Genomic DNA, 27,236 nt, shown 5'->3' with positions numbered 1-27,236 from the left:
TATATTTCACACATCCACATATGCCAAAAAAATGAGAGGGAGAAAGCAAGAGATAACTTTTGTCTCACCTTCTAATGGTTGGTTGGCAAAAGAGATAAAATAATACTTTCCTACTGAATTCAAAAACTGATGGTCATATTTTAGTGACTTAGAATCTCAGAAAAATAACTCGTTATATTACAAGCTTGTTTGACTTGCACTGGTAAAATATAACTTGCCAAACTTTGAACTTTGTCTTTTTTGAATAAAACACAAAAGTTTTAGTCTGCAAAAAAACCCACATATGCCAAATATACAGCACCCTTAATTCTGCCATCACTAACTTTACCAGTTTATGGTCAACACATTCTAAACCTTTAACAAAATCGGCACAAATATAAGGTACAATAACAAAACATTAAAAATATTACTAAGTACTAAGTCCATATTATTATTGTTATTATTATTTACTATTTGCGTAAATCTAATCATAAGAATATCAATGCTTTTTTAAAATACACAAACAATAAATGTAAACAATGCACCATATATAATACATCAAAATCTATTTTACTATCACATTGTCTGTGTGTGTGTGTGTGTAAGTGATTTGGATTTTTAGCATAGCTTTAAAAAATTTCCAGTCACATCTCAATGACGTCTGAAGTGTATCAGTTTATAGTCATTTCTAGCACTAGGACATCATGCTACAGAGATGTAGCACGATGTCCAACCCAGTCACATTATCCTGACACCAGGCCAACCAGTCCTAACACTAACCTCTCAATGCTGAGTGCCTGGCGAGGCAGCTGTTTGTACATTTTTGTAATTCTTTGGTATGAATCAGCTGGGGTTTGAACTTGTGAGCTCTGCATCTATGGCAGATTATCTAACCACTAGGCAACTGGAGCGGTCTAACACAAAGTCCATTTTAAAACTGAAAATGTGGGGAAGGAAATTAAAACCTACATAAAAAGGCAAGTGGACACAGTTTGCTTGAGGACACTCACAAGCCTGATGATTGCCTAACAGCCAGAAACAAGAGATCACTTACAAGTCTGATGCATTCCAAGGAGCCAAAGCTAGAGATCACTCACAAGTCTGATGTATTCCAAGGAGCCAAAGCTAGAGCTAAAGGCTAAGAAATCTGGGTCAGTACTATGTTTTCTATTGAAATGTCTTTCAATGTTGTCAATTTCATGTCAAGAAAACAATATTTTCAAGGTCTGTCAAGTTTTTACAGTCTTTAGTCATATTGGATGGCACACCAACATCATTTCTGCTGTACTGAAAGACCCTTTAGCCAGGATGCTTGGTGAATTAGTTGGTGAAAATGAGCAGTTTCTAACATAAAGCTGTGAGAATATTCTTTTCTTCTAATTTTAGTTGTGTACTTGCTTCATCTTTTCAAATTTGAAAGCCTTTTTTGCCTGGATACCTTCTGTACAATTTCATGAAATTCTGTTTAATAGATTTCCAGAAAAAGTGATTTCAATGTTGTTCTATTTTTAGCAATGGTGGTCCTCTTTGATGTTCCATAATCATCACCTGCACAGCCATAAAATGTCTTCATGGCTTTCTATTAAGATTGGTCAAATTCAGTAAACCAACTGGGCAACCTACCCACTGTCCCATCACCAACCATTCCATGGACATCCTCAATCTTTGCCTCAACTAGCAAGCCAAGTGAACTACATACCCACTGTCCCTCAATCAACTGCTCCAATATTTACCCCAACCAGCAAACCAAGTGAACTACCTACCCATTGTCCCTCCACCAACTGCTCCAAGGACAGCCCCAATCTTTGCCCCAACGAACAAACCAACGGGTCCTGCTACTACTGTTCCTATGGCTGCACCAGCAATGGGAATAACTGCCGCCTTGAATTTTGCTGCCTGGAAGCAAATGTAGTGCAAGTAAATGTAGTGGATTTGTTTTATTCTTTTTGGTGGGAGGGGTGGGGTTGGTGGGTGACTGGAGGTAAATGATACTTCAGATTAGTGTGTAATCAGCAATTAAATGACTCACTTCTACTTTCATTACTCTCAAGTCATCAGCGAATACATTATCATTCAGAAAATAAATTCATTCTAAAGTGACACTGGATCATATATAGCTAAAGATTGTTTAAGGCAAAAGTCATACGGGTCATGTATGCTCATTTACACAAATTAAATATAAAAATAAAGTACTAATTTTGCTTAACTAACGTCACTCCTGATTACTGAATGATCTGCACACTGACTGTTATCAAGATGAAAATTATTGATCGCTATGGACTTTTTGCAGTTGTAGCCGTGTACTAAACTGGTTCCAGAAAGGTGCACACTGAGTTTAATCATCACAGTATACGATATTATGAATTTGTTTCTGAACATGCATAGCTTTTATTGTGTCATCACAGCATATGACATTCAGTCTGGATTGTACTGGATCACACCTTTAGACTGATCTTGTCTGAAAATGTCCATGTACTTTAACACTGATTTTGCTGTATGCTCCTCTCGGGGCATGTAAATAATGACCTTCCAAAGAAATATGGCTGTATTAGGATCCAAATAAAGTGAACAATTGCCATTTAAAGGCATGTAGAATCAAATTCTACAAAATGACACCAATTACTGCAATAATCAGTGTTCAATGCCTACATGACTTTTACTAAAACAATCTTTTACTTTTAGATTAGAAATTTTAAAAAAATTAAAATTTTACAACTTGAACCTTTAATTGGCACTATGTATTGTGCTGACATGTGAACCACCTACCTAACTTCCCGCCCACCCCCCAAAAATCCAAAAGGAACATTCTTTTCTACAGCATCTTATATAATAAACTGATAAGAAACATATCAATGTTGTTTGCATATTCATATTTTTAACAATGATGTGGTAAATGTCTGCTATAAAAAGAAATTTTGATTTTTAATGGTTATGATAGTCACCATAGTGCATCAGGAATGTCTGTGAGTAACAGTGTTAAAAACCTCTGTATTTTTTTAAAACAGTGTATTCATTTAGAAATAAAACTGCCAGCAGTAATAACAGAATATTGAAAGAAGTGTTTCACTTTCATGTTGCTGTAATTTATCAATAACTTTATTTTTGTGTCATATCTTGTGTCAAATTGCTGATAATTGATAAGAGCATTAAGTTTGAAATAAAGTTATAATAATAATAATAATAATAATAATAATAATTTTTTTTAAATTGCTTGTAAAATATGTTTGAAAAGCTATAATTATAACCCACTGCCAGAAACCTTATTTTACTGGTTGAAAGTCACAGATTTTGAGTAAATTGGTGTTGACAGCCATCATTACATAGTTCATGCATCAACATTAACTTTTCAATAACCCTGCTACTGTGATCTAATATGAAAAGCATGCCTATTATCTTTCTCATTTAAAATACACAGCTGACCTGCAAAGTAACCTATCCCTATATGCAATATACAGTCATTCATAAGGGAAGTTTACCACGGAATCCTGCTGCAAATGCACTGGACAGAGAGGACCTTCTATGTAGGCTTGGATATAGGTCAATTATTTAACTAATGTCAGTAAGGTATAAAATGTAGGTCACAGTGACCTTTGGTTTTCAGGATGTAGTAATAACAGAGATGTATCCAATTATCAAGTTTTATGACTGGAACAATAATAGCACCCAACTTTTAACATAAGTTTTGAAGAAAGTAACTGAATAAAATATAGGTCACACTGAGGCAAAAATGATGCAGAAATTCAACAACCATAATAAATTAGTTTTCTATATCATGCACCTGACACGTACTTGTAGCAATGTGAGTGGATGCCATTGCCAGGGATTGCACTGGACTTTGTCAATGTCTTTCCTAATGGGCAACAAAATATATCACCTGGTGATTTTCTTAGCGATGACATTTTTGGCTGTTAAAAGATGTATATATTGTCTTGGATTTGGAATTCAAAGGTACCATGAAAGGATACTACATACGTTGATATAAAATGCACTGGAATTACATAAACAAATCCTTTCTTTACACTGACCAACCATACTAACAGTGCACTGTTATGTCGAAATCCACTTATGCTGATGTATGACCTTAGTACTCTAAGCTGTAATATAACCCAAATAACCATGCTCTAAGCTGTAATGTAACCCAAATAACCATGCTACCTGACTACCTAAAATCAAACACATTTGAAGGTGGTAAAGGGAACAAATATCATCGACCAAATGATGGCAATATTTCTTTTTTAAAAATGTACCAGAAAAAAATAGTTTTACTGAAACTTCAAAGAAAACTGATTATCTCTGAAGCACCAACCATTACATATTTATACCAAGCAAATGAAAACAATTCTGACTCAACGTCCTATTATTTGATGCAGCAATAACAAAGGGGTATTTGTTTGGTCCTTCAAAGAGGGTCTTTAGAGGTGCTTTAAATAATGCATACACCTTCATCAAAGCATGCCTACAACAATCTTCAATGAATACAAAGGACCTTTGATCAAAGCAAGTCAGCATCAAATTGAAATAAAAGCATCAGAAACTGATCGATTGTTTAATTTTCTATATTTATTCTACTACGAAAGTTTCCTGTTTGCAAGAAAAAAGTTCAAGCTTATAATCATTACCAATGGCAGCATAAAAGCCAACTTAAATTTCGAATATTTTTAAATTATAGATATCTGGCCATTAAGTTAACTGAAGGTGGGACATCTTGCAAGAATGCTTGTTAAACTTTTTAATTTTTTCATGTTTTCATTTCCCTGTGCATAGCCTCATCTCCTTGGTAGCCTTGTCATCATGGTAGTTGTCTCTGGCTGACCAAACTCTAGGCCAATTTAAATACATGTACGTGTCACATATAAACAACTATACAGCCATGTGCTACTGGGATAATGAATATCAGAATGAAATTATCAGTGAAACATGTTTGTTCACAATGGGATATAGATCAAATAAAGATACCATTTTATATATATATATATATATAATGTGTGTGTGTGAGTTATTTGTATTTTCTAACGAGATTTGAATAAGGCATAAGTGTAACTGTCTGTGGGGTGTTACATGAAGAAATAGGCCCAAGTGTGACTGTTTGACATTGATTTATGACCCATGGAGTTACTAGATGCATTTAGTCTTTATAGTAGGTAATTCACAAAATGGCCATGTAGGCCCTACTGATGGGTGATGTCGAGCTGAGTGTAACATAAAACAGTGATAGTAGTATTTACTGAATTATAAGCAACAGCACCCTGCAACTGCATAAATTTACTATGGTCAATATGTTCTGTGTTAACAATAGTTGTGTGCTAGTTACCGAACCCAGGTTGAATATACCACTCTGTACAGATTCATGGGCCTTTTCTAGGTTGTCCTCTATTCTGTCTATCTTCTCCTGATGAGCCTGAAAATTTTTCATGAAATTTTAATAATTCTATACTGTTCTCCGACTTCTAGCCTATTTAGCTGCAGCTGTTAAAATAAGTCATGTTGATGGCGAAAAAGAAAAACTTGTCATCACTGGAAACTGACATTGGATGAAAACCTACAGCAGACATTAAAGTCCAATATGAAACATCATGTGATCAGGTCAAGGTTTTCAATTTGCTGTTATAATAATAATAATAATAATAATAATAATAAAATAACAAAATAAATTAATAATAATAACACAGTAGAACCTGTCTTGAAAAACCAACCCATGATACCACCAGGTGTCACCTGCAGAATGTTTATTTGACCTACACTAAAATGACACAAGACACATAAACTAAAGCAGAAACTAGAAATGTGTGAAATTATTAGGTCGCCAAAAACAGTCGTAACTAACAGATAGGTGAAGTGTCCTAACATGACCTATGGCCATGTTTAAATGTTATGCTGCATACTTGGTTAATAATAATTCTATCAAAACAGCATGAAATATGAATAAATTAAGCATACTTATCAAGCAGCACTTCAGAATTTGTTATTAACAGCTCCACTGTGGACAGAGTAAGTGAATAGTCAACTGTACTTTAACCTGTAATGACCTTGTGTAAGATCAATGATAGCATGGTGGGATGGTGGTCCTACAAGACGAAGTTGTAAGATAAAGCATACAACTTGCAGTAGATCGATAAATCTGCAGTATAAATGCAAAATGAACATTGGATGGGTCCACAGGAACACACAAAAATGGGTTAGATTGTCGGATGCTGCTGCACTGCATGTGTCTCAGGACACATCAAAGCTAAAAGCTGGAGACACCTTGTGGTATCAAGGGGAGGTCATGGGCAAGAGTTACTGCCCTTTGTCTATCTAAAAATAGACAATAAGACAATTTTCGTCTTTTAGTAGGGCTGGATTTGCAAGGTAGCAGGCTAATATTGCTAAATTATGTGATTCGGGAACGTATTCAAAGGAGAAACAACAAGATACTGCAAAGACATTTCTACAGTAAAAAAACTCACCCCATGGTCAATCATTCATCCCATGGCCAATCATTCATCCAATGGCCAGTCATCACCCCATGGCCAATCATCACCACATGGCCAATCATCATCCCATTGCCAATCATTCACCCCATGTCCATGCAAGGCATATCATTAACCCCATGGTAAATCATCACTCCATGGCCTATCATCACTTGATAACTAATCATTCACCCCATGGCCAATCACCATCCCATGGTCAAATCATTTACATCATGGCTAATCAACACCCCATGGCCAATCATTTCACCCGATGTCCAATCATCACTTCATGCCAAATCATTAAACCCATGACCAATCTGTCAAAACTGTTTCGTACTACCTTTACTGTGTGGTATTCTATTAGAAATGAGAATGAACTATCAAAGGGGAGTGTTCCCAGCAAAGAAAAAAGGATACTAACTCTTGTGACTTGTGCATAACAAGAAGGTGAAGCTGTTTATGACACCATTTGTGTGTGCTTAATTAAGACGAGATATTAGCCAATGAATTCTTCTTACCTCCACTGTTGTTGAAAATTCATGTATCATGGTGTTCAACTCTATCAGGCTCTGTAACAGAAAACTTTGCATGAATACATAAGTTATTATAAAATTTTGTTTTGATCGATTTGTTACTTTATGCAACAGCAAAACAAGTAGGTTATTTAGTGCCCAAGAAATTGGACTAATGCATCATGGTAGCTGACCTGGGGTAATCCAATGGTAGGATTCAAACCACACCTTTTCAGTCATGTCAACTACCATGTCCTTGCAGCTCCAACTATAAAAAGCAAAAGGTTTTGCTCATATTTGATATCCATGACACAAATTGAGACTCATACCTGATCCTTGATAAACAAGAGACAAATAGATGCTCATACCTGATCTGTGATATACAAGACATAAATTTAAACCCATAAATGATCCGTAATATACAAGACATAAATTGAGATACATACCTCATCCGTGATATACATGAAATTGAGACCCATACCTGATCCTTGACACACAAGATATAAATTGATATTCATACCTTATCAGTGATAAACAAGAAAAAAATTGATATTCATACTTGCGCCTTGATAATCAAGATACAAAATGATACTAATACCCAATCCTAGATATACAAGACACAAATAGACATGCAAATCTGATCCACGATATACAAGAGACAAGTTCATACACATACCTGATCCTTAATATACAAGGCACAAACTGATGCTCTTGTCTAAAACTTGACATACAAGTTCATATTTGCTTACTTTATCATACACTGAAGTGAACATACACACCGGTGTTAATTATACCTGATAATGACAATGTAGAACAAACAGGATTTTGCATCATTCCCTCTATCCAAGGGGAGATCATTCATGCATTATTGGCTAACTTTCACCTAGGTGGGCAGATGACTGTTAAGACTCTTGTTGCTAAAATCAAGATTGGGATGGTTGGGTTTGGGATGTACTGAATTGCTTCCAATGTTTATGATCAGATAATGTATCTAAAATGAATTACATATGTATGTTTTTTTCCTGCACTATAATGGTTTTATATGGACATTTTTTTGTTGTTAGTAAATTATTTTCACATGTTCTTATTCAGTTCTAGAATTACTTCATAATGCAGTGCCCCTGATCATTCCATGAGTGTTTTCTTTTAAATTGCTGCAAAAAGAAAAGAAATCTTACGGTTCATTCTGGTCAATGTGAAGTCAGCCTTTCTAAATGGGAACCATTAGCAGTGTCATTATTTTATTTTTTATGCTAAACTACAGCACCATTTACTGGTACATGTTATGAGATGCTGTAACATTTTCTACACTGTGTCATTTCTTTTGGCCTTTAAATATCTAGTAATTGAATTGGTGTCAGGTCGTTGGTCATTATCATCTTCACTGAGTAAAACATTGCAATGTTGTCAGGTCATTAGGCATTATCATCTTCACTGAGTAAAACATTGCAATGTTGTCAGGTCATTAGGCATTATCATCTTCACTGAGTAAAACATTGTTATGGTGTCAGGTCATTAGGCATTATCATCTTGACTGAGTAAAACATTGTTATGGTGTCAGGTCATTAGGCATTATCATCTTGACTGAGTAAAACATCATAATGGTGTCAGGTTAGTAGTTATTATCATCTTGACTGAGTAAAACATTGCAATGTTGTCAGGTCATTAGGCATTATCATCTTGACTGAATAAAACATCATAATGGTGTCAGGTTAGTAGTTATTATCATCTTGACTGAGTAAAACACTGCAATGTTGTCAGGTCATTAGGCATTATCATCTTCGCTGAGTAAAACAGCGTGATGGTGTCAGGTTAGTAGGTATTATCATCTCGACTAAGTAAACACTGTAATGGGGTCAGGTTGTTAGGCATTATCATCTTGACTGAGTAAAACATTGCAATGTTGTCAGGTCATTAGGCATTATAATCTTGACTAAGTAAACACTGTAATGGGGTCAGGTCATTAGGCATTATCATCTTGACTGAGTAAAACACTGCAATGTTGTCAGGTCATTAGGCATTATAACCTTGACTAAGTAAACACTGTAATGGGGTCAGGTCATTAGGCATCATCATCTTGACTGAGTAAAACACTGCAATGTTGTCAGGTCATTAGGCATTATCATCTTGACTAAGTAAACACTGTAATGGGGTCAGGTCATTAGGCATTATCATCTTGACTGAGTAAAACATTGCAATGTTGTCAGGTCATTAGGCATTATCATCTTCGCTGAGTAAAACATTATAATGGTGTCAGGTCATTAGGCATTATCACTGCCACTGATCAAATATTTGGTGAGAATATGCCAGATATTCTTGATTCATGATGCATGGGGTAACAATACCTTGATCCAAGTGATCCAGGTGCTTTAGTCCAAGTAATAAATTCAAGCATCTTGACTTAGTGCTTAATAGTTAATGAACTGAACACAATGCCTGAAAACAATATTGATGGTTAATACTAAAACAATACTGATGGTTAATACTAAAACAATACTGACAGTTAATACTAAAACAATACTGATGGTTAATACTAAAACAATACTGACAGTTAATGCTAAAACAATACTGATGGTTAATACTAAAACAATACTGACAGTTAATACTAAAACAATACTGATGGTAAATACTAAATACTGACAGTTAATGCTAAAACAATACTGATGGTTAATACTAAAACAATACTGACAGTTAATGCTAAAACAATACTGATGGTTAATACTAAAACAATACTGACAGTTAATACTAAAACAATACTGGTGGTTAATACTAAAACAATACTGACGGTTAATACTAAAACAATACTGGTGGTTAATACTAAAACAATACTGACGGTTAATACTAAAACAATACTGACAGTTAATACTAAAACAATACTGACGGTTAATACTAAAACAATACTGACGGTTAATACTAAAACAATACTGATGGTTAATACTAAAACAATACTGACGGTTAATACTAAAACAATACTGGTGGTTAATACTAAAACAATACTGACGGTTAATACCAAAACAGTACTGATGGTTAATACTAAAACAATACTGGTGGTTAATACCAAAACAGTACTGGTGGTTAATACTAAAACAATACTGATGGTTAATACTAAAACAATACTGACAGTTAATACTAAAACAATACTGGTGGTTAATACTAAAACAATACTGACGGTTAATACCAAAACAGTACTGATGGTTAATACTAAAACAATACTGATGGTTAATACCAAAACAGTACTGATGGTTAATACTAAAACAATACTGGTGGTTAATACCAAAACAGTACTGATGGTTAATACTAAAACAATACTGATGGTTAATACCAAAACAATACTGATGGTTAATACTAAAACAATACTGACAGTTAATACTAAAACAATACTGGTGGTTAATACTAAAACAATACTGACGGTTAATACCAAAACAGTACTGATGGTTAATACTAAAACAATACTGATGGTTAACATGCACCCATTTTAATTGTACTGATCTAAAATGGTGCTCAGAAAAGCTTGGACTAAACATTGTATAAGCTCCTGAATCAAAATCACCAAACACACAAAGAAGGAATGAGCACACATATTACAATTTTTCCTTAAACCATAATACACATATTTGCACGTATAAAGAGTTAGCTGGTCTTGAGTAGTTTATGATATTTGTGAATGTCAAGGGACAGAACTCACCTCCTGAAGCTGTTCAAAGGATTCCAGAGCCTCAGCATTTTCTTGTGGAAGAATTATCAGCTCTTGATTCCTTGCTGGCATCGGCATGTTAGGAGGAATGACAATCCCTGAATCACCGCCAAGAAGGGGCTCACCTTGTGAAGCACTATCTGGAAAAATATGCATAGTAATTTACAATTTAAATATATTCCCTTAAAAAGTCCCTCACCTGAATTGATGCTCTAATGTCAGAATGGAATTTCCAGGTATTCAAGATAAGATCATCTTTTTGTTTTAACTGCTGAATCTCGGATATTTTTTGAAACAAGATTTTCAAAATAACTGCACTGTCTTCTCGCTGTCAGGATCAGAAAATCCATATCATGACTTGATGTTTTGCGTCTTGTAACAATCCAGATTTTCTCATCATGACAATATGATGTAATGATTCAATCAAGATCGCATTATTATAATATATATATATATATATATATATATATAAACAGCTTAGTATCTAGCTTTCAAATTAAAAGATACTCTTGTGATATATGATACACTTGGTGAATTTTGTAATATATAACAGGATACATTTTCCTCAACAACATAAAACATTAATATATACTGTCTTTTGCTGTTTGTAGCACGCATTTTCTTTTGCCAAAGTTTCTTATTTTCAAGACAGGTGTATATTTTATAGAAAAACATAAAAGAAGATATTTTCCAGGTTGATCTGATACAAGGATAAAGGCACTACAGCTGTCTACATGTGTCCCATTTACTCCATGTGAAATATTAAATCCACTGCACAATGCATTGTAACTAAATTGTTTACCAGTAAAAACTAAATAATGCCTAAAAACCACGATAACCTTGTTCTTTGATTGCTTACGTTAATAAAGTTGTTTCATTTAAAAAAATTGGGTAACATTTTGTTCTTTGATTCAACTGGAAAAACAATTGGTAACTTGTTTTAAGGCTTTCCAAGGTACCATACTGCAATGGAACAAACGTGATTACCATACCTGTAGTGTAAAAATGTTCCCTGTTTGATAACTGTAGATCTAATAAAATTTGTGTTCATTTATTCTTGGTTACATTGAAATATAACATTCTAAATTCAATCAGTGTTAATATTCTCTTCAGAGGTAAATCTAGGGACATTTTTTCGTGACTAAAGTTTGTCTGTTAAAGTAACATGGTATTTGATTAAAAAGTAATTTTAAAAAATGAACCTGTGTAAAATGGCCAATTTTTGACTTTTCCTATGAGTGAACGTTAGTGTCAGGTTGGACTGTATTTATCTTTCTTTGCAAAATAAGCTTAGATCTTTGTCTTATTTCTGATCTTAATCAATAGTATTGGATACTTCTGTACTACAAAAGAGTGAGCAATATTTCATTTTCTCAACTTAGTGTAGATAAAGGTTATCCGTGTGGCTAAAACTATGATGTGCCAAACATAATTACAATGCATAGTCTTGGTAATTTCTATGATGCAAATCATGAAAAAACACAGAGAGGGCAGGGATGTATCATACAGCAATGCCAGGAATGATGACAGACAAGCACATACAGCAAATTTTCAAAAGTGATGGGATTCAAGGAATTTGATGCAACAGACATAACTCCATCAACAAGGCAAACCTTAAAACGGCCTTTTTAAGAGCCAACCATAAAATCAGAATGATACACTTTGAATACTGCCAATATTAAGCGACATTATTAAGATTTAAAACGTATTTGCAATTGCATTTCACATCCGCATTATATGCAGTACTGTTTTTTCTCTCATTCTGGGTCAAAATCTGGAGTGCATGTTATGCATCAGTGCAGTTTTACACATTAAAATACAGCATAGGCCTATTGGCTTATTGTCCATATTTTACAGTTTTACACATTAAAATACAGCATAGGCCTATTGGCTTATTGTCCATATTTTACAGTTTTACACATTAAAATACAGCATAGGCCTATTGGCTTATTGTCCATATTTTACAGTTTTACACATTAAAATACAGCATAGGCCTATTGGCTTATTGTCCATATTTTACAGTTTTACACATTAAAATACAGCATAGGCCTATTGGCTTATTGTCCATATTTTACAGTTTTACACATTAAAATACAGCATAGGCCTATTGGCTTATTGTCCATATTTTACAATAAATAAATCAACAGAATATTATAAACTACTTCACATCATTTACCTGTTTTAGCATCTGTGACATCTTTTTGACTTTCACTAACATCTACAAACTCCATTACAGCCTGAATTGCAGCAGTTTTCATTCCATAAATTTTCTTATCAAATTTCTCAAGGTCCTCATCACACACCTGCTTTCTTGCCTTCTCGATTTCCCGAACATTAGCCTTGATTTGCTGAATGGTACGAAATGTGTTGACATTCTCGCTTGTCAGACTTGACCAATCACCAAGTTTCTTGTACTATAGAAAAATTTAAAAAGGATTACAAGAAATCAGACATGCAGTCAAAGCTGCTTACTTTTATACGAGATCTGCTCAATAACAAGCCCATGTCTGTATCAGTATTAGCAATTCAATTCACAGATGGCAATTCATTTCAAAAACAAGATATCAAATGAAAATTTAAATGCATGTGCTGTCATCTGTAGATTTTTGCTCTGAAGTCACCAACATCCACTAATGTAATGTATTTTTGGTGGTTGCATAAATGATGCAACGCAAAAATTTGGTTTAAAAAAAGTTTATTTGGTTGAAAAGAAAGCTATCAGAGAAAAGATTATTAAAGAAAATGAAGTTAATAACAGAATAATGACTGTAATAGAGTCAGACCCAGAACAAAGACAGCGTACAATTTTGCCTGGTATTGCAATGAGAGATAATTGCATCAATTGTACCAGAATCTGTATAGAGTATGTCTCAACAAATGTATGATAATTTTTAATGAATAAAGATTAAGATCACAGTTATTTATCATGCAATAATATTATAGGACAATGCATGCAATATACAATCAAACCTGTCTACACCAGCCACCCATGGCAAAAGGTGAAAGTAGCCTTCATGAGCAGGTGACCTCAAAAGGTGGATTCAGTTCTCAAACTTGGTTGAGTAGTATTGTCGTTATTATTATTTCATATATATTATTATTAGCGGTAGTAGTAAATGACCAAGACACATGTATTTAGCTATTTAGCTCAAATCAAGAAAAGTACAACTGTGTACATGCACTCCTCTCTCTCTCTTTCTCTAACACAGGCACACAAGTTTTTCTCATTATCAGTAGAATTGGCTCCTAAATAAAATTACAAACTGACAGCTTACCTGTAATTGTGAAACATGATTGGCTTTTTGTTAGGGCAGTTGGAATAATTAGGCATGAAAACAAGTGTTCATACTTTAAACAGTTGATGGATTAAATTGCTGCTCAAAAAACTCACCAGGATCAAAAGATAGTTGGCTTTTGTTAGAGACCTTTGATGATAAGGCAATGAAAAGAAGCTTCCTGTGGCTATTGTAAGTAGCACCTAAACCACCAATCCAAGTTTTCTCTGACCCTTCTCACCCCTTTTCGATATTTGGATATTTATGTTGGGATGTAGGTTCTGAGTCAATTGCCAATCAAAAAGTTGGAATTCATCACCACAAGACCACTTTCATCAAGCACAGAGCACAACAATGTGGTAATCACATGATATATCTAAACCATCGTTGACAAGTGCTCTATTCTTGACAAGTCTTCCTTTCTTCAAATTGCTGTGACTACGGCAGGTTTTTGGTCATTGTTCTTGGAATAAATATGTTGAGAACTAAATGTCCTTTAATTCTATTATAAACAGAATGTGACTTTCATTTAGTATTTTCAAATGTTTGTACAAGAACATTGGAAAGGGGTTTATTGTTGATATCACATGACTACTGGATCTCTGACATCATGGACATGTAGACAGAGAGACTTGTGTAGTCATGTGAATAGCAATGCAAATGGCGAGTACCAGTTCAAGTTTCATCATCTGTGTAGTTTTGTCTAGTATGTCAGCAGATTAAAGAAATAATGATTATAATATGAAATTTCTCAAAAAATAAATCATTTTTCCTATCATTTCATGCTTGTAAGCACCAATCCTATACCCATCCAACTTTTCAATAGCAATTGACTCTGACCCTACACTCCAACATAAATGTCCAAATATAACAAATGGGGTGGGAAGGGTCAGAGGAAACTCAGATTATTAAACCATAAGGGATATCACTAGTGCAGAGTCCTTCCTGTAAGGAAACGCCTTACTTTCGAAGTAGATATGTAGATATCTTTGAGTTTCACTGGATTACAATAAGTACAACTGAAATATGAAACACTTAAACATCGATTCACATAGTATACATTTATATATATATCTGACTTGCTCATCAAACAAAGAAGTTTAGTTTGCATACTTTGAGTGGTCACTAACGATATGCTCCAGTGACCAAAGAAGACAGGGTAAAACTACTTCTTGGTTAAGAAACACATTACTACTGAATCCGAAAGACAGATAACTGCTGCTTACATGAAATTTATGAAGGAAATTTGCAGGGGTGAAATTAGAATCACTGTTGTGACCAAGTGACCATTAGGACAGGTACGACTGTACATTAGAACTGCATGAAACAGCAAAGATATTACCAATGAATACCAAATATTGCTTGTTTGAACTTGTACAACCTCAAGTCCTTCTGGCATGATGCATATAACTACATAATCACTGCTGGCAAGATGTTTATAATAAATTCACAATCACTTTTCAATTGCAAAATGTAATTATTATGATTGTTAAACACAAGTGTGTACAGGATCAAACTGACCTTTGGTAATATTAACAAATGTTACAGGATTCATTCACTAATGGCAAATCAACAGTGCATGATTTCAGTGTGCTTAGTCATTTCTGGGGAGTGGGATAGGTCCATTAAAGTTGATGGGGATCTGTCCAACTACATGTGCTCAGTCATTTCTGGGGAATGGGATAGGTCCATTAAAGTTGATGGGGATCTGTCCAACTACATGTGCTCAGTCATTTCTGGGGAGTGGGATAGGTCCATTAAAGTTGATGGGGATCTGTCCAACTACATGTGCTCAGTCATTTCTGGGGAATGGGATAGGTCCATTAAAGTTGATGGGGATCTGTCCAACTACATGTGCTCAGTCATTTCTGGGGAGTGGGATAGGTCCATTAAAGTTGATGGGGATCTGTCCAACTACATGTGCTCAGTCATTTCTGGGGAGTGGGATAGGTCCATTAAAGTTGATGGGGATCTGTCCAACTACATGTGCTCAGTCATTTCTGGGGAGTGGGATAGGTCCATTAAAGTTGATGGGGATCTGTCCAACTACATGTGCTCAGTCATTTCTGGGGAGTGGGATAGGTCCATTAAAGTTGATGGGGATCTGTCCAACTACATGTGCTCAGTCATTTCTGGGGATTGGGATAGGTCCATTAAAGTTGATAGGGATCTGTCCAACTACATGCGCTCAGTCATTTCTGGGGAGTGGGATAGGTCCATTAAAGTTGATAGGGATCTGTCCAACTACATGCGCTCAGTCATTTCTGGGGAGTGGGATAGGTCCATTAAAGTTGATGGGGATCTGTCCAACTACACATTCTGGAGAAATCACTGATTTGTATATCAGCATATTGCACTGAAAAATTTGGTCAAGCCAATCAAGCCACACATTCATAAATTACTACTGATACAATTATGAAGATTCTCTTAATAAAAATGTCAAGTCTCTGAAAATTTAGGCCGACATGTATCATTAGGTTAGTTTAACAATATAAATTAAAATTGAGGCTGACATGTATCATTAGGTTAGTTTAACAATGTAGTATATACAGCTATATAGATGGAAAAGTAGGTATGTCTATATAAATGTAGTAGGCATGTCAATATAGATGTAGTAGTAGGTATGTCTATACAGATATAGTAGTAGGTATGTCTATATAAATGTAGAAGATATGTCTACTGAGATGGAATATTAGGCATGTCTATATAGTTGGAGTGCTAGGCATGTCTATATAGATGGAGTAGCAGGTATTTCTATATAGATGTAGCATATACATCTATATAAATTGAGAAGTAGGTAAGTCTATATAAATGTAGTAGGTAGGTCACTATAGATGGAGTAGATATGTCTATATAAGATATGTCTATATAGATGTAGTAGTAGGTATGTCTATATAAATGCAGTAGTAGGTATGTCTATATAGACGTAGTAGTATGTCTATATAGATGAAGTAGCAGGTATGTCTATATAGATGTAGTATATATGCCTATATAGATGGAGAAGGTATGTCAATATAAATGTAGTAGATATGTTTATATAGATGTAGTAGATGTTTATATAGATGTAGTAGTATGTCAATATAGATGTAGCAGTAGGTATGTCTATATAAATGTAGCAGTAGGTATGTCTATATAGATGTAGCAGTAGGTATGTCTATATAGATGTAGCAGTAGGTATGTCTATATAAATGTAGCAGTAGGTATGTCTATATAAATGTAGCAGTAGGTATGTCTATATAAATGTAGCAGTAGGTATGTCTATATATATGTAGCAGTAGGTATGTCTATATAGATGTAGCAGTAGGTATGTCTATATAAATGTAGCAGTAGGTATGTCTATATATATGTAGCAGTAGGTATGTCTATATAAATGTAGCAGTAGGTATGTCTATATAAATGTAGCAGTAGGTATGTCTATATAAATGTAGCAGTAGGTATGTCTATATAGATGTAGCAGTAGGTGTGTCTATATAAATGTAGCAGTAGGTATGTCTATATAAATGTAGCAGTAGGTATGTCTATATAAATGTAGCAGTAGGTGTGTCTATATAAATGTAGCAGTAGGTATGTCTATATAAATGTAGCAGTAGGTATGTCTATATAAATGTAGCAGTAGGTATGTCTATATAAATGTAGCAGTAGGTATGTCTATATAGATGTAGCAGTAGGTATGTCTATATAAATGTAGCAGTAGGTATGTCTATATATATGTAGCAGTAGGTATGTCTATATAAATGTAGCAGTAGGTATGTCTATATATATGCAGTAGTAGGTATGTCTATATAGATGTAGTATATACATCTATATAGATGGAGAAGGTATGTCAATATAAATGTAGTAGATATGTTTATATAGATGGAGTAGTAGGTATGTCGATATAGATGGAGAAGTAGGTATGTCAATATAGATGTAGTAGTAGGTATATCTATATAGATGCATTAGCAGGTATGTCTATATAGATGTAGTATATACATCTATATAGATGGAGAAGGTACGTCAATATAAATGTAGTAGATATGTTTATATAGATGGAGTAGTAGGTATGTCGATATAGATGGAGAAGTAGGTATGTCAATATAGATGTAGTAGTAGGTATGTCTATATAAATGTAGAAGATATGTCTACTGAGAACGAATATTAGGTATGTCTATATAGATGGAGTACTAGGCATGTCTATATAGATGGAGTAGCAGGTATGTCAATCTAGATTTAGTTTATACATCTATATAGATGGAGAAGTAGGTATGTCTATATAGATGGAGTAGTAGGTATGTCTATATATATGGAGTACTAGATATATCTATATAGATGTAGTAGTAGGTATATCTATATAAATGTAGTAGATATGTCTATATAGATGGAGTAGTAGGTATGTCTATAAATATGGAGTAGTAGGTATGTCTATGTAGATATACCGGTAATAGTAGGTGTGTCAATATAGATGTTGTAGTAGGTATGTCTATATAGATAGAGTAGTAGGTATGTCTTTTAGATGTAGTATATATGTATATATAGATGGAGTGGTAGGTATATCTACATAAATGTAGCAGATATGTCTATACAGATGTAGTAGTATGTCTATATAGATGTAGTAGATATGTCTATATAGATGGAGCAGTAGGTATGTCAGTATAGATGTTGTAGTAGGTATGTCTATGTAGATGGAGCAGTAGGTATGTCTATTTAGATGGAGTACCAGGTATGTCGATATAGATGGAGAAGTAGACATGTCTATATAGATGGAGTAGAAGGTATGTCTATAATGATGGAGAAGCAGGTGTGTCTATTTAGATGTAGTAGATATGTCTATATAGATGGAGTAGTAGGTATGCCTCCATCGATAAAGTAGTTTATCTATATATCTATCTATATATATACTGTAGTATATATATATATATATATATATATATATATATATATATATATATATATATATATATATATATATATGGTGTATGACTTGGATTTTTAACATAACTTTAACAACTTTTCAGTCATAACGCTATGATGTCTGCAGTGTGGCAGTTTATAGTGATGTCTAGCACTGGGGCATCATGCCGCAGACATGTAGCATTATGTCCCACAGTCACATTATCCTGACACCAGGCCGACCAGTCCTGACACTAACCTCTTAATGCTGAGTGCCAAGCGAGGGAGCTGTTAGTACCATTTTGTAAGTCTTTGGTACAACTCGGCCAGGGATCGAACCCACAACCTCCCGCATCTGAGGCAGATGCTCTAGCCACTAGGCCACCAGAGCAGCCTATATATATGGAATAGCCTGTATATCTATTTAGCTGGAGTAGTATTAACCTTGTCAATGTTAAGCTTATGCTGGTGCAGTCTCTGCAGATCAATCTGAATGACTTTCATGAACTTGTTGATGGACAGCTCAAGTCGACGGAGGGGGTACTTGTGAAACTGAACCTCCTCCTGATCATCTTCTTCAAAAGACGCCATTCTTCTTGTTAGGGTCTTCTCATTTTCATTTGATGTGGCAGGCTAGAAATGAAAACCACACATTGGGTTGAGTTTGAAGAAACATTATTTAAACAAAAATTGTACAAGGTGGAAAAAAAGTAAAATGTGAAAGTTATATGACGATGATGCTATATTTGTTGCCAGCTGAAAATCAAACACTATTCCCAACTGAACTGTGTAAAGGTAAATTAAAAACACATGCCAGATTTATCTTTGTACAGGTAAATCAAACACTATTCCCAATTGAACTGTGTAAGGTAAATTAAAAACACTATTCCAGATTTATCTTTGTACAGGTAAATCAAACACTATTCCCAATCGAACTGTGTAAAGGTAAATTAAAAACACTATTCTGGATTTATCATTGTACAGGTAAATCAAACAATATTCCCGATTTAACTCTGAAAAGGTAAATTAAAAACACCATTCCTCATTTACCCGTGTACGGGTAAATCAGACACTATTCCTAATTTATCTGTGTAAAGTTAAATCAAACACTATTCCTGATTTAACTGTGTCAAGGTGACTTAAACACTATTCCTGATTTATCTGTGTAAAGTTAAATCAAACACTATTCCTGATTTATCTGTGTAAAGTTAAATCAAACACTATTCCTGATTTATCTGTGTTAAGTTAAATCAAACACTATTCCTGATTTATCTGTGTTAAGTTAAATTAAACACTATTCCCGATTTATCTGTGTTAAGTTAGATCAAACACTATTCCTGATTTATCTGTGTAAAGTTAAATCAAACACTATTCCTGATTTTTCTGTGTAAATCACATTTTCATATGCATTTCAAGTCGAAATGTGGGATATTTTTGTACACTTGATAAATATCACTTTTCTTAATTAAAGTAAAATCGGTCTTTCTTGATATTGAATGAATTTTTCACCCAAAATAACACGGGATCCAATGTTTACAGAAGTGACATATCATGGCGCAGAATTACTTGATGTGAAAATTGGCCAACATGGTGGTACAATGCTGTCGGACATTTCAGTGTACCTAAGGTTTTCGTAACCAATACTGAAGCAAAATTTGACTGATTGATGAAAATAAAATACTGTAATACTTACCATTTGAAAAAAAGCAATTGTCATCAGAATATTCTGTTCAAAATAATATTAATTTTGGACACACATGATACCACCCCCATGATTTCATGACTTGCAATATGTTGTCCTACTATGCACACATCTTTGAAAAGATGGAATGTTTATCCATCGGGCTATAGAAATGAAATACTGTAACATTACTTTGTACTGTTTCTGTCAGAAGTTCAGTCGAGCAATTAGGTCAGGTTTATAGCCAGTTTTACAAAATGCAATGTAACAATGCCAATAAATGGCAAGAGAAATTAAGCAAACTAAACCAACCTTGTAAAAATGTATAGTAAAATTTAACATTTTATAAAACACAAACTATTATGTGGAAGAGAAACAACAATTAATCTGACATAATGAGTTTACAACTTCTTGTTTATTGGGAAAAAATACTAAAGAATTTAGAAACAGACTATACGCCAGGGAATTTCTTGAGAATCTTGTTCTAGCGTCAAGCTGGCATGTTGGGTATCAGATGACTTTGTATGTGCGGGATAGCTTCTTGCAAACTTGGATTAGGATGCAGAATTTTTTAAGGTATACATTTCCATCTTTTAAATAACATATTTATTTGTATGATTCTAAAAGATAGATAGTAAGTAGGATTTTCTGGGTTACAGGTTCAAGAAGGTCATGGAGTAGTCAGAGTTTCCTCTGACCCTTGCCACCCCATTATTAATGTTTGGACATTGATGTTGGGGTGTAGGGTCAGAGTCTATCGAAAAGTTGGAAATAGCCGACACCATTTGGTTTTGGCATGGGGTAGATGCTTACTAACTGGCCCAGATAACTTGAACGACCTTTCATGGAGATGTACCTGCATGAAATGTGTAGGAATATGATTTATTTTCTAAAAAATTGTGATCATAGCATTCGTTCTGCCTTTAACCCGCTGAAAGACGAGACAAAAGTACATCCTTGCTGAAATTTGACCTGTATGTGGCCATTTGCATTTCTAAGTCACATGACTACACAACTCTCGCAATCTACCTGTCAATGACATCAGGGGTCATACAGTCATGTGATATCAACAATAAACAATTTCTACTGTTGCTGTAGGAAAAAAAATCAAACATATAATTGAAAGCCACATAGTTTTTATAGAAAAATGAACAAACATAAACTTCTCAAAATATTTATTGCGAAAACAACGGCCGAAAATCTGTAAACGGTGCAGCAATTTGAAGAAAACCAGATTCACTGCGCAAAGAGCATATGTCAATGTGGTAGTCACATGACACCAACAAAACATCGCTGACACATGCTCGGTACTTCTTGAAAATGGTTTTCTCCTCCCTGCTACCATACCGACAGGTTTCTGGTTGTTGTTCTCAGAATGTTGAGAATTAAGTGGGCATTATATTTATTTACAAACATTAAGTGATTTCTATATAATATGTCCAAATTCTATGTACAACAACTTAGGAAATTTGTTTGTCGATATCATGTGACTATATGACCTCTGATGTCACTGACATGTTGGTTGCGAGATTTGTATAGTCATGTGACTTGGGATGCCAATGGCCAGATCAAGGTCAAATTTCATCAAATACATACTATCATCTCGGCTGGCAGCGGATTAAAGACATGACGAATGCAATGCTCGCGATTTTTGTGAAAATAAATCATATTCCTGTCGATTTCAGGCAGGTATATCTCGATGAAAGGTCGTTCAAGTTTGCTGGGCCGGCTAGTAAGCGGCTACCCCATGCCAACACCAAATGGTGTCAGCAAATTCCAACTTTTCAATGGGGAATGGACTCTGACCCTACACCCCAACATAAATATCCAAATATCAAAAATGGGGGTGACAAGGGTCAGAGCAAACTCAGACTAGTCGTGGAGTGGGTCTTGATTTTGACATTTAGAAATCAGTTTCATATGCAATTAGGTAGAAATGTAGGATATTTTTGTACACTTTATGAATATCACTTCCTTAACAAAAGGAATATCGTTATTTCTTGATACAAACTGGATATTCGACCAAAAACAACACGTGATCCAATGTTTACAAAAATGACGTATCGTTGCGCAGAATTACCCGACGCTCAGAATTGGCCGAGATACAAAATATGTATTAAGACAAATTACAAATTCGTTTTACGTCGTTTGTTTAAGAATCAATACAACACAATATTACTGAGTTTACATCAAATATTATGTTTAAAGTTCAGTTCTAAATTCATCTCCTTCAACCGTAAATATATGTGCATGAAAAAACGTCAGTGAACCTGCAAAAGCCTTCCGATAACTCACAACCAAAACTAAACAAGATGTGCAGTCTCGGACTAAATGGTGATTTATTGGCTGAAGAGCACTATCGTTAAGTTGTGTCCCTTAGGCTTCAAAATGTGGACTCTCGTAATAGATACAATTGTATGACACTATTATCACATGTCTCTGACATTTTATCAGTATAAAATATACTCATTTCGTCACGTATATTAATTCTTTGTAAATGCCTCATTAAATTGTGTGGATATACTTTTCAGATAGATACGACTATAAATAGATTCTTTGATACTGTAACTTGTTCTCTTATATTGTGTTCGGCGATTTTCAAAGTCCCCATCGTGTGTTTTTGTACTATATCCTTATATCACGCTTTTAGTAACGTGACGGTGATACAATATTTGTCAGTATTTGTGTAACAAGTAAATGCTGAAAAACAAAACAAACACCACCACCCACCCCAAAAAAAGAAAACAAAACCCCAAAAACAATACAAAAACACGTTTCACATCCCGATATTGTTTTCAATAAGTTTTCATTACAATATTTCGTCCATAATTACGCTTTTCTTTAATATCTCTTAGGTGCAGTCTCGTTGGAGGTGGCCTTGCACATGGTCTACAGTCAGTATATCCACAGAACCAGGATTTGAGGCGAAAGCACACTGGGTAACAATGGCGAGCTCCTTTTGGGCTTCTAACCTATCTAATTACAAGATACTGCCCCCTGTTTAGATGTTATTATATCCTATGTAAGTTGCCATTTTTTGGCCTTTGGCTTCAAAATCTTTTCTGTCTTAGAGTTCTTCTGTTGGAATTTCAAGAGGGAATCATGTGCCATGCATATCCAAACTCTTCCTGTATTTCTCTTTTTCTATTAAGGGGTAGGGTGGGGGCTCTTCTATATTAATCTCTTTCCCCTTATTTCAATTTTCCGATCCTTTAGTATTATTAGCTGTCCATTGGCATAACGCGCATGTCTTTCATTGACTCTGTTTTTATAGGGTCTCAGTTTATTCAGTTTGGATCCCTCGAGCCAAGAGGACAGTTTGGATATTTTGCTGGTTGGTGCCTCCCAATGTGATCTAAATTAGACAGGCAAAAATCTCTACCTGAAAGTGAATTCACGTTTTCTCTTTCATCTTTCTTTCCTTCTTTGTGGCACAAGTGTCTTTCATTACAGCTGTATTCATATATCAAAAGAAAGACGTTAAATGATGCACAAGCATACGAAGAAAACGAATAAAAACTGATCCAAAAGAAAAGAAAGTCTCAAAATGAATTAAAAATAATATAAACAAAGGTAACTTCTCACAACGACAGGAAAAACCCCAAATGACAGACTTTGTTGCGTTTTAACATCTTATATTATCGAAGGGTTTATTTTGTTTTAAATTTTACTGTTAAGTTTTTAATTTCTTTCTAATTTAACCTTTTGTTGTCACTATTGATCCACTTTTGATGATGAAGTGCCGTAAGACACCATTAAATACATACCAGGTAATACTGGGTTAGGGAGAACTACTCACGCCATTTATTCTTTTCCTAATTTGCATATCACCTACTTTATTATTTTTATATTAAGAGGTCCGAACATTCTGTGAACAATTCATGAAAGGTTGTAATGAATTTTCGTGTAGCGATCTCCAGTTTGGTTTAGGTACATATGTTATTTTTATATTATATTTAATAATGAACGGGATAATTATTTTCTGCTTCTTCTTTATTTAAGAACAATTTATTTATTGTCTTTATTTTTCTAATCCATGAACTACCTTATCTGTTATAATTTTCGTGTCATATACTAATGTTGTTATAAGGTTGGAAATTGATTTGTTTACATTGTGATGAGATCAAATACGTATCTTGCAAACATGTTCCTAGCTTTAGGCAAGCTTGCTCTACAATTTGTTTACCTCATTTTGGACAGGCATTTAGATAAATTTTAGTTTTGAACCACATTAAAGATGCTGTTTGATATAAAATATTTTTCGCTGTTTTAAAGTACTAATAACCATGTGATCTTAAGGACATGAATGAACTATTTGTTGAACATCGTAAATTTTCATTCACAGTACAACATTTGATAAAACTTATTATTTCGGATTTTAAAAAAGCCATTAAAAGTGTATATTGGATGAGAAGACGATCTGTGAAGACGTTAATGTGTTTCAGTAGAATTGAAGTAGTCCTTCGTGTCGAGTAGTTTAAAATGCCTTAATGATTAGAGTATCAAGACAATTGATAGGGTTTGTAGTTTGGGAGCTTCACGGACGGGTGAATATTTTTTTCAGAATTAAAAAAAGATATAATAAACTCTTGCCGTTCATAATCGGCATGAGCCTTACAGAACTTTCACATACAAGCTCTCTACGTACATGGGACAAAAAGACATTTTTGAGGAATATCAGTTTGCCGAATTTTATCTAAACATTCGTTCGTGTCTCTGCATAAAGGTTGACGTATAACCCCAAAGTTGGTTTAAAAATAGCATATTCTAAAATATTGAACAACGCGCTATCTACGTTGAATAATATTGGTTTCCGGTGAATGTTTGAGGGGTTCCAACCACGATTCCTGGTCTTAAAGTATTGTAAAAAAGGAATACTTATGTTTTGGTCTGAGATTCTCCGGTGGTGTTTATTTATTAACGTATTGGCCAATTAGCACCATACTTCTTTTGTCAGGTATCATGCCGTAGCGGTAACTTTAATAGAATAACTTAAGGGTCTTTTAATTTAATAGTAATTAGAAGATTTGGTTTTTTGTTGTTGTTCCAAATTGTCATATTTGAAACTCCCATCATGATCTATGTTATGTTTCTGATGTTAGTTACTTTTAATGGTAAATGTGATCTAAAGCAGTTTAATATTAGAATGAAAGAATCGTTCATTTTCGGACAAGATGCATAACTGGCTGTGGTCTTGTTGCATCAATCTGTGTAGCGGTTGATATATACATTAACGATCGACTTTGTAATGAATCTTCCGCGTCTGACAGAATCCTAGAGCTTACTTTGATAACTGTCTTACCGAGTTGGATTTTAATACCCTGGATTTGTTCTTTTTGAGATAATGCAAATTATTATTAAAAGGGTTGATTTCTTGCACACATTTATTGAGCTAGACTCTTTTCCCTTATGGGACTCTAATCATTACCGACAAATCACTCCCTCTGACGTTGCTATCCAGAATTATGATATCACTGCTTGAGTTTCTAGTCGCGTTTTTATTTCATTCCTAGATATGACATGTTTAGGTATGCTTCTTTAATTACACGTGTTTTATCGGTAGCATAGTTAAAAATATTTCTGCATCGGAAAATCTATCGGGCGTCACCTACAATCGGTTTTCCATGCTTTGAAAATTGGTTTTAGCGTTCACATTTTCTCGTTTATGAATCTCTTTATAAGCACTAAATACGGACCTTTTTTTTTGCTCCGTGAAATTGCATAAAATGCCTGTTATATGAGATATTTTGACCCACTTGTATGACTCAGTTTGAATCACTTTATTCAGATTCAGTACAGGTTAGAATACGAACTGACTAGAGTTTGTTGATTGATTATTCACTGTTTTTTTCCGGTGGGGATTTGACTACAGCGGCATGTGTCAGATTAGGAATACATTGGGTTTAGGAAGACCCGGTAAGAATCGACCTATTAGGACACTGACAAGGAAACATATTGTTGAAGTAGAAGGAATCGCTTCACCTGGCTTCGGTTATATCCTTTATTGATCGGACGACAAAATAGAGTTAAAATGAGTTGATGGTTCGTTTAAGTAATAAGTATCGTGTTTAGGCAACACAGGTATTTGAGTGGTTTCTTAAAGTAAACTATTTATGATATGCACATACTTAAGCCAATTTCTAGTCTATTTGGACACATGGCAGTCCAGGATAAATTGTTTCCAGATCAATACCAAGGTTAGTAGGTTATACTTAAATTTAGAAGTTTTGTTTTAGCTTTGCTTTCCGTTTTGAAATATTTCAGGAAGGAAGGGATGCTTTACATTGAATAATTGGAAACGAATCATTCTGTATTTTGAGACGCACATCAATGCGTTGCAAATTTAGTGTGGCGGAAGTACACATACAAAGCCATTGTGTGATATAGTCACATCCTATGTTTTGATTCACCTGGAAACTGAACCCTTGACACCGGGAGATGTTGATTAGATATTAAATGCAAATGGTCTCAGCAAGTGCCTACAAATCGCCTTGTGTAGTATAATTGAATGTCACCCATTGCAATCCTAGTGTGAATTCCAGAATTATATATAAGGCTGATTGTTGATAGAATGATGTTAACAATGATAAGAATATAAATGAAAGTTCATTTTATTGAACTCAGGACATTAAGGCTATGGTTACAGACTTTTTGAGGATGTGAACAGTGACTTCCATTACGTTCACTGGTTTATTCTATCTATCAGGGTGTATATATTCATTACTGACAGATTCGTCTAGTTATTTTCTGCAAGAAAATGTAATAATGGATGAACAC

General features: G+C 34.4%; 1 protein-coding gene across 1 annotated transcript in view; it reads right to left on the bottom strand.

Annotated features, from left to right (window-relative positions):
- The window catches only part of LOC149790568 (syntaxin-17-like), a 32,296-nt gene extending 9,486 nt beyond the window's left edge, over nucleotides 1-22,810 (bottom strand). Inside the window, exons 1-7 of the mRNA XM_089972640.1 lie at nucleotides 22,730-22,810; nucleotides 19,223-19,411; nucleotides 12,811-13,048; nucleotides 10,626-10,774; nucleotides 6,947-6,997; nucleotides 5,291-5,377; nucleotides 1,743-1,875 (exon numbers count right to left, since the gene is read on the bottom strand). Coding sequence (XP_089828766.1) covers nucleotides 1,743-1,875; nucleotides 5,291-5,377; nucleotides 6,947-6,997; nucleotides 10,626-10,774; nucleotides 12,811-13,048; nucleotides 19,223-19,369 — 805 coding nt within the window. The 5' untranslated portion in view covers nucleotides 19,370-19,411; nucleotides 22,730-22,810. The remainder of the gene's footprint in view (nucleotides 1-1,742; nucleotides 1,876-5,290; nucleotides 5,378-6,946; nucleotides 6,998-10,625; nucleotides 10,775-12,810; nucleotides 13,049-19,222; nucleotides 19,412-22,729) is intronic.
- Nucleotides 22,811-27,236: the final 4,426 nt, after the last annotated feature.

This window comes from Sinohyriopsis cumingii, chromosome 10 (genome assembly GCF_028554795.1).
Source record: "Sinohyriopsis cumingii isolate HCF-2022 chromosome 10, ASM2855479v2, whole genome shotgun sequence".
NCBI classification, from domain to species: Eukaryota; Metazoa; Mollusca; class Bivalvia; order Unionida; family Unionidae; genus Sinohyriopsis; species Sinohyriopsis cumingii.
This window is presented reverse-complemented; position numbering and strand designations above follow the sequence as displayed.